At 57.5% G+C, this 9,061-nt stretch overlaps 1 protein-coding gene across 1 annotated transcript in view; it reads right to left on the bottom strand.

The window, feature by feature from the left end:
• Positions 1–471: 471 nt before the first annotated feature.
• The window catches only part of LOC143169235 (von Willebrand factor A domain-containing protein 5A-like), a 121,193-nt gene continuing 112,603 nt past the window's right edge, over positions 472–9,061 (bottom strand). Inside the window, 18 exon segments of the mRNA XM_076356508.1 lie at positions 472–551; positions 754–880; positions 1,089–1,312; positions 1,775–1,981; positions 2,161–2,196; positions 2,199–2,335; positions 2,681–2,784; positions 2,912–3,076; positions 3,437–3,476; positions 3,478–3,537; positions 4,055–4,134; positions 4,434–4,579; positions 5,033–5,120; positions 5,394–5,521; positions 5,933–6,020; positions 6,023–6,046; positions 6,201–6,343; positions 6,698–6,914. Coding sequence (XP_076212623.1) covers positions 472–551; positions 754–880; positions 1,089–1,312; positions 1,775–1,981; positions 2,161–2,196; positions 2,199–2,335; positions 2,681–2,784; positions 2,912–3,076; positions 3,437–3,476; positions 3,478–3,537; positions 4,055–4,134; positions 4,434–4,579; positions 5,033–5,120; positions 5,394–5,521; positions 5,933–6,020; positions 6,023–6,046; positions 6,201–6,343; positions 6,698–6,914 — 2,094 coding nt within the window.

Genomic DNA, 9,061 nt, shown 5'->3' with positions numbered 1-9,061 from the left:
GTGCACAGCACTCTCTTGTCAAGACGGAAACCATAGAATCAAAGAATCATTTAGGTTGGAAAAGACCCTTAAGATCATTGAGTCCAACCGTTAACCTAACACTACCAAGTCCACCACTAAACCATGTCCCTAAGTGCCATCTTTGTAGCGGCCAGTAGCTCATTTTGCCAAAGCCGAATTCGGGAAGGGCAACCGCCGGGGAATGTGATGCTTCCTTCCCACTTCCCACCTCCGCCCAAACCAAACACGCTGGAGGCTCTGAACTCGAGGTTTTCTCTTGAGGAGTTCAGCATGAGACAGGTTTGGCCCAACTAGTGTCAGACAGAAGCAGTGAGAATTCATCTGTAATGTAAGACCCCAGCTGGTAGTAACAATGGTATCGCAGCACGGCAGGTGAATTTAGGCTATACTTTCTGGCCCTTTTTAGCTCTGCAGGTGCTGCCGGTCTGTAGCACAAGGCATGTGTTGAGCTCAGAGCCTGAAGACACTTGGCTTCAGGCTGCTTCCAAGGAGGGTGTTGGCTGCCTCCAGGCATGTGTCCAGCTGGGACACTGCCCACTGAGAGACAGGGGCACTAGGGGAGTCAGGCAGGAGGGAGAGTCCACAGATGGAAAGGAGAAAGGGGGCACAGGACTCCTTCAACTGCCCCCAGAAAATTGTGGTCCTGCAAAGGGGTGAGGCAGGTCCCACTGGAGAGAGAAGGGAGGAGGCTGTGCTGTGGGGATCAGCAGGAAAAGGACCCTCAAGACTCACCAGCTTGGCTGCACAGCCAGGTCACAGCCTTGGCCTCCAGCAGCTCACAAAGGTCTTGGTAACACTTGTCATTTCTGTGCAGCCAGGTCACAGCCAGCACTGTGGCCCAGATGCTTGGCTCCATGACCTGTAGGAGAACAATGACTCAGACTAGCACGCAGTGCTGAGCATCCCCCCTGCCCCCTCACTGCTTCCCACCCCTTCCTTTGTGGCTTCTGGCTTCTGATCCCTTCATTCCTCTCTGGCTGCCCTTGGGATGCCAGCGTTGCTGCCAGCCAAGGGGTTCCCACTGCCCCAGGATGACACGCTGCCACCGTAAGAGGTTCTCCCCTTACCTCACCAGGCATCTTTCCCTTGATTTCAGCCTCGTTGATTTCCAGCACGGAGGCCAAGCCTGAGCTGAAGGCCCAGGAGCCATCTACATTCTGCAGTGCCACCAGCTCCTGGCACTCAGCAATAGCTTCGGTGAACCAAGGCCCAAAAACTGGAGAGCACAAAACAAATTCCGTGGGATCCACATACTTGGGGGAAGAAATAGATGGTGGTGGTGGTTTACATGCTGTGGGAGATGTGAAGAGGAGGGTTGGGAGAATCACAGGAAGCTGAGCCCTCTCTACTCCCCTGTGCAATGCCCCAGACTGCTCTTCTTTAGGCACCTACCTGCAGTCTAAGCCCCTTCCTGCATGTCCCCAAAGCACTCCCTTCCGTAGCCCTTTCTGACACCCCTAACTCACCCCCAACTTTGACCATTGCCTCTTCTCCTGGCATTCCTGCCCAGCCATGTCCCAAGACATGGTTGCTTGATACCCCCCCAACACATCTTATCCAAATGTGTATTTATGATCCAGCACCGTCCCTGTCCCCTCCCTGGGTGTCTCTGAGCTGGGTCTCATATTCGCTGAAGGACTTGCAGGTTTAAGGGTAACTAAGGGAAGGGTTAAAGGCAAAATTCATTGGTTTCCACGCCATGGGCAAGACATGGCAGCATAACCCTCCTATAAGACATTAGATTATCCCATACCTTTTGAGCAAGCCTCCCGCTGGGGTAGGGCAGCAATGCCACGGGTGAGTCGACGGAGGGCAAGCCATGACTGACACACTGCTGTCAGCCAGCCAGGTGGGACCCAGATGCTCGTAGGATAGCAGGAAGAGACTTTACTGGAGCCACAAAGCTCAACGATCTGGCAGGGGATGAGTGACTGGCGGAGTGGCAACAGTGCCAGGGGCCCTTCAAGGGCAAACAGGGAAAGGGGCTGAATTAAGTACATGGGAAAGAAGCACCTGGTGGTGATGGGGCCTACCCCGTGAGACTGGGGGTGCCCCGTGGCTGGGGTTCCAGCTCCAGTGGAATGAGAACATCCCATGGAGCTGCCCCACCAGCTCTTTCCCACGAGTGTCTTTCCTTACCTCGGTACCAGGTGACCCTCTGTGATGTGCAAACCAGCTGGTGAAGGGGCAGATGATCCCCGAAGTGAGGCTGATCTCAGCTGTGTGATGCCTTGGTTCATCCCCTGACCCACTCGCAGCCTCTGGCAACAACCTCTTCAGCAAGCGTCTGGCAGCCAGACGATGCCCAGCCAGCCTGGGGACAGAGTGGGGTGAGGCCTGACCACCTGGCTCGTCTCCGTGCTGGGGAAAGGTGGACAGAGAGAGAGCCTGGACACCTGGGTTGTCTCCCTTCAGGGGTGAGGATGGACAGAGGGAAAACCTGGATGCTTGGGTCCTCATCTGTCTGGAGGGAAGTGATGCCCAGGTTCCTGGGTCCTATCCCTGTGGGGTCAAAGCAGGGAAGGAGGGCATGCTTGGACACTTGGATTCTCTGCCAGTTTGGGACTGTGTGTGGAAGTTGGGAATGCATAAGCTATCTGGCCCCCTCTCAGCTGGAGTCCATGTTAGAAATGCATCTTCCCTTAGGACAGGCTCTCACCGGCCTTCTCCCTGTGGGCACAGTGGGAATTCAATCGTGTGAGTGACGTCCTCGCCGTCCAGGCTGTACTGCAAGATCATGACCCTTTTGGCCACCATCGTATCCTGGGAACACATAGGAAGCTAGTGGAGGTTACTGGGGCCACAAGATGGTTACTGGGGGATATTGGGCAGTTACTGAAAGATTACTGGTGGTTCCTGGGAGGCTATTGGGAGGTAACGGGGGTCTCACCTGTGCCTGTCCATGGATCTGGGCGTAGAGGAGGCTGTGTTGACCCTGAAGGATGGACTGAGGGGTGCCTCCCAGCACCTCAACCTCCAGGCCACGGGGCAGGGTCCAGCTCAGAGAGACTCCCTCAGCTGCTGGCTTGAGGGCCTGCTTCAGGCACTTCAACACCTGGGGACAGAGGGCAGGACACCACAGTTCGCAGCTCCACCAGGGTTCAGCCCATGGCCCCCGGTGTCGGGGGTCCCTGGGGGACAGTGGAATGTGTAGGGTAGCCTGTGCCAGCTGGGTTCCCTGGGCACAGGGTTATAACCCACAGGTCTGTGGGTTATAGCGGGGCAGAGCCCAGGCACCTGGGTTCTCAGTGGGGTGGAGCAATGGGGTGGAGTCAGGGGAAGCCTGAGTGCCTGTGTTCTTGGGGCAGTTGGGTCTCGACTACAGTGTGTGGGCAGTCCAGGTGCTGGGGTACTTGGAAGTCAGTGTGTCTGTGGAATAGAGGGGGACCTGCCAGAGCTCCTGGGTTCCTACCACAACTGTCATACTGTTGTCAGAGGAGACGTAGGTAGCTTCACTCCCTGGCCAGGGCCGTAGCCAGGGCAGCCCTGTCCTCAGAGAAGCAGAAGGAGAAACACCTATGGGGGAATCAGGGAAAGGTGTCAGAAATGAGAGCCAGAGGTGGGTGCAAGGATGCCGGGACAGAGCTGGAGAACATAGGCTGGAGTTAAACCTGGGGGAACAAAGCTGGGATGCAGACCAAGGGGGCAGGAGGAAGAGCAGGGAGTGAGGGACTGGGGTTGGAGCTGGGGTTAGACAGGGAGCTGGCAGAGGAGAGCTGGGACTTGGGGCAGAGCTGGGGTCAGGCTAGTGGGGCTGAGGCAGAGCTTGGGGGCACATCAGGGCATACAAGCCCTGTGCCTCAGTCTCCCTGCTCACTCTGTGAAGGGTGCCTTGGTTGCGGGAGTAGTAAGCAAAGAGTCCCCCACGGGGGCTTGGCACAGGAGAGCTGTGCAGGGTGGGAAGGGTCTTTGGGACACTGGAGGGGCCCAAGGATTGGGACAGGCACTGGCGAACAGGGGCCCCCATCAGGGATGGAAATGACTGGACAACCAAAGGGTGACTAGAGGACTGGGGGCAGAGAGTCCTCGTTACCGGTGGCTGTTGCGGTGACAGCAGACCTCTGCTGCGATGGCTTCCTTGTCAGGGGATAGCCCAGCCATGAAGATGAAGAGCTGGGAGACAGGGGACGTGAGTGGTGGGGCCCTGCACAGGGACCCCAAAATGGGGAGAGCAAGCCCCTGAAATGGAGAGAGGGGCCCAGGAGAGAGATGCCCTGTAGAGAGACTACCCCAGGGAGAGATATCCACTCAGGGACAGAAACCTTCTCCATTCCCCCACACCCCACAGTATCCTTCTGGTTCCCTTGTGACCACCATGTACTTTGGGTGGCTCCTTCCACCCACACTCCTGTGTCCTCCCTCTCCTCCTGGGACACCTGTCCCTCTGCCCCTCCATGCCCCTGCACCCAGACCTGGCACGTATGCCTGTGGGGGCGGGGGGTATTGTAGATTGAGTGGAGGGTTCCCAGCAGATCGGTGTCACCCAAACTGGAGCTGGTGGAGGGGATGCGCCGCATGGCCTCAGTCAGGTTGTCCTGAGTATATTCAACACTTAGCGTGCAGGGGGCACAGCATGTTTGGAGAGCACATTGCTCTCTGCCGGCCCTAGTGCGCCCCGAGACCTTGCCCCATAACGCTTCCCACAGCTATGCCCTAGGGTCCTCTGCATGTCTCTGCCCCATAGTAGTTCTTGAAGAGACCTGGCTTCATAGTTCCTGCAAGACTCTGCTCAGCAGAACCCCAAGAGGTGCTGTCCCATAATGCCACAAAGATCCCGTCCCCAGAATCCAGCCTTGCCCTACAGTACCCAGTTGAGCCCTCCAGCACCCAACCTGGCTCCATACCAACCAGCCAATTTCAAAGCATGCACACCTGCCCTCCAGCACCTAACCCTGCCCCATAGCACCCATTCCAGCCCCACAGCACCCAGCCATGCCCCACAGTATCCAGCCCTACCCACCAGCACCTATTCCAGCCCCATAGCACCCAGCCTGCCCCATGTTTGCTCACAGGTAGATGCCCTCAGACGTTGCTCCATAGCAGTAGATGTTGAAGTAGCAGCCCAGGGGCAGGCTTTTGAGAAGGAAGAGCAGGGACTCCTGTGGAAAGACACAGCAAGCAGGTCTTGGGAGGCACCTGTAGGGGGGTACAGATGCCTTTGCCCATAGTCTGGTCCTCCTAAAGCCTCTGGACTCCCCTGGATGACCCAAGCTAGTGCCCTGAACTCCCCTCAGCACCTGAGATATTTCAGGACCATTTCAGGCCCCACCAGTCCCTCCTCACATCTCTGTGCCTCCCTAAATGCCTGCCCTGGCCCGCTCCCCTTCAACCTGCTCTTCCACCCCATCCTGGGCCCTGTTCTGCGGGGGTACCTGTGCGTGCTCAAGGAAAGTGGTGTCCAAGAGGAAGATGAACTCTCCAGATTGGCGTTGCCCAGGCACTGCCTCAGGGATGCTGGGTGCCAGCGTCACCACCACAACGGGGTCAGCAAGCAGGGAGCCTGGAGGATGTATGGGGTGGGATGAAGGCCAGATAGGTACCCCCCTCCTCCTCCTGATTCTGATTCTCATTGTTCTTTCAGCTTCCACCATCCCAGAGCCCGTGATGCCCCACACTCAATACCCTACTGTACTGTCCACCAATTGCACAGCCCAGTGCCCCACGTATTCCAAGCCAGTGCCTCCAATACAGAACTTCCCGTACGCATCCTGCTATGTCTGATACCTCACCACAGTGTGCCCAGCACCCCACCCTGGAGCCCCAGGACCCAAACTATCCCATCTGAATGCCTCCCATTCCCATCCCAGTGTCCAACAATAGCTCACCCCCCAGAATCCCCAGTGTCTCCCTGTGCCCCAATGCCTCCTGCAACCCAGAGGTACCCCCATGTTCCCTCCCCTGATGCACGCACTTGGAGGGGCCACAGGGTCTCCCTTCTCCACCACAGCACTGACTGCAGTGGGGTCTCCAAAATACACCAGCAGCTCCAAATCATGCTGACTGGGGGGCTGCCAGCCAGTGAGACCTGGAGAAGGGGTGCCTGGTCATACACAGGAGGAGGGGACCAGACCCAACATTCGGCCAAGAGCACAGACACTGCTCCAAATACATCCCCTTTTTCTCAGTGATGACACCCCTCCCCAGCTCCCCCTGGGATCCTGGCACTCAGGAGGGCATACCTGTGCAGTGCTGTGGTCCTGGGCAGTGTAGATCAAAGGGGTGAGGGAGAAGTTGGCCTGGACATTGGCCACTCCATGGGGTGACTGCAGGCTAGCGGTGAGTGGCAGGCTGCAGGGCAGCTTGCTAGTGAGACAATTCCAGGCTGCAAGGAGTAACATGGCACTGGGGAGGGCACAGGCTCTCCCTGCAGGGATGGGGGGAGCAGGATTTGGCATTCATATGTAGGACATATGGAGAGAATTGGGGGTTGTCAATAAGGCATATAGAGGGGTCCATGAGTCTGTTTATGGGAAATGTGTGGGAGGTGCGGATCCCCTCATGGGGTACAAGGAAGGATACGTGGATCTGTCCAGGGGCTGCATGGGGGAAAAATGTGGGTCCCCCTGTGGGTGCAAAGGGAAGTTGCATTGAGTCTGTTCATAAAGTACATGGGGAGTCTGTGGCCCTTCTGTGGGGTGTGTGACTGGGAGGGCAGGTTCCTTGTGGGGTCACTCACCATAGAGTTTTGTGTAGGGATGCCGCGTGGGTGGCAGCACAAAATGGGCTGCTCCATCTGGCTCCCGTGGCAGCTCTTGGATGTAGCGCAAGGTCACGACCACCTCCCTGCCAGGGGACAGGGTGCCCAGGAAGCAGGCAAATACCTTGCCTGGATCCTTAGACTGATCCTGAAGGTATTCCAGATTCTCCCAGCCCCCTGTAGCCTCGTGCAGCTGCTGGGCCTGGGTGGAAAGGGAGGGACAGAAAGCTGATCACCAGGCAGGACATGGGCTGCTCATCCCATGCCCCTGTGGTGGTTCACCCATTCGTCCCTGGATGCTGGAAGTGGTTGGGACTACTTCAAGTATGTGGCTGTTCCCACCCTGGCAATCAAGACTCGGTGACCAACGTTACTGAGGGTCTAGTGTGAGCCTGCCGTAGAACAGTGTCTGCCCCCCGCCTCCCAGCTTCCTTTTTTCCCCATACCTCTGTTCCCCACCCGTTTCCTGTAGAGCTCTTGACCATTCCCATCCTTGTTTCACTCTGGGAAGATCCAGTCCAGGTATTTCCCCCTACAGCTGCCTATCCTGCTCCTTTCTTTGTCTCCCTTTGGGAGCATCCCCCATCCCCCAAATGTCCCTCAGCTGTCTGGATTTTCCTAGAAGTCCAAAGCTCTGACGCAACATTTCTGGAGACCTGCTGACAAGAAGGGTCTCCTGTAAGAGGAGAGATCCACAGAAACCACTAGGCAGCCCCTATCTCGTGAAGATTCCTTGCCATTTCCCTAGTCCTACACACATAGCTGGAAGCCCCAATCCCCCATGTATAGCGAGAGCAAACCCAGGGATTCAGAAATCCCTGTTGATGAGCTCTGGGACGTCACCAGGAGTATCTGTGCATTGAGGAGGTCTGCACCCCAGCCCCACCGTGGGAGAATCTTGAAGAGAACTGAGGGATAGCAAAGGGAGATGGAAGGAAGGAGGTATGAAAGCAAGGATGGATGGATGGACGGATGGATGGATGGATGGATGGATGGATGGGACTGTGTTGGGATGAACAATTCATGGCTACCCATCTATGGCTGGATGGATAGATTGGCAGACAAGGTCCATTTTGGGAGAGATGGATGCATAGGTGGACAGAGAGACATTTTTGTTGAAATGGATGAATGGACAGGTGGAGGGGTCCATTTTAGAAGAGACGAGCAGCTCCCCATCACAAACAGAATTGTGTGAATGTAGCTGCACAAGAGATAGCACCTGCGAGGGCACGTTGAAAGTCCAGATAATAAGGGGGAACATGATGGAGAGAGAAATGAGGGTCAGGTATTCCATGACTGCAGAGCAAATCCCAGAAAGGCACTGGAGGGAGGGTGTAGTTCAAGTGGCTGTCTTGTGGCCAAGTGCCAGGTGAAAGGGACCGCCCTCCACCCCAAACCCATCCACATAAATCTCTCTGGTTGAGACACATTTGCCTCAATTTCCGCAGTTCCCGCTCTGGGGCGACAGGGTGGGGAGCACCAGAAAAATCCCCACCGCACCATCATGCTGACAGGGTGGACAGAGAGAGCAGATAGGGTGTAAGTCCTCGGGGGAGTAGGGGTGAGGGATGGACAGAGGGATGGATCGCATAGGGGCAAGCTCTCCCCAGTGAACAGGGACAACGAGCAGAGAATAAGGACAGAATAACACAGTGAGGCACGAACAAGCCAACACTCACCAGAATCAAGGGCAGAGTCAGCAGGGACGGACTGACGATCAGATGGACGGAGGGAAAGATGGAAGAGGAAGTGGGGGAGAGAGTAAGGGGCAGACGGATGAGACACGGGAACAGAACGGGGAGGGATGCAGAGACCGAGCAAGAGATGTTCGGGCAGACAGGAAGATGCAGGGCTACATAAGCAGAGGGATGGCTGCGATGGAGAGAGAGGCGGAGGGGCAGGCGGACGGACAGACGGACGGGAAGGCAGGGAGGCAGGGCCAGGGGGGCGGAGACCCCCCTCACCCCCCAACTGGGATCGCTGCAAACCTCCTCCCGAGCACCCGGGCGCCTGGTTCCCTGGGGGCTGCGGGGACAGCGGGGATCCTGGATGCCGGGTAGCCTGGGAGGCTGTGGGATGGGGAGGGGAGAGGGGACACCCCCGGCGGAGGGGATCTGACCGGGGTCCCCGGGCACCCCTCCCCGCCTCGGAGGCGAAAGAGACGAGCGGGCGGGAGCGTCTGCAAACCGCGCTGCGGGACGCCGCACCGCAGGAGCTGCTGCAGCTACGGGAGCGTCTGCGCACCCTGCCCCGCCAGCGCCCGAACGGGGAGGGCGTCCTGGGCGGGGAGCAGCGTCCCTCGCCGCCGCGGGATGCTCCGGGCACGGCCAGGGAAGGGACTGC

Source organism: Aptenodytes patagonicus, chromosome 20 (genome assembly GCF_965638725.1).
Source record: "Aptenodytes patagonicus chromosome 20, bAptPat1.pri.cur, whole genome shotgun sequence".
Lineage (NCBI taxonomy): Eukaryota > Metazoa > Chordata > Aves > Sphenisciformes > Spheniscidae > Aptenodytes > Aptenodytes patagonicus.
This window is presented reverse-complemented; position numbering and strand designations above follow the sequence as displayed.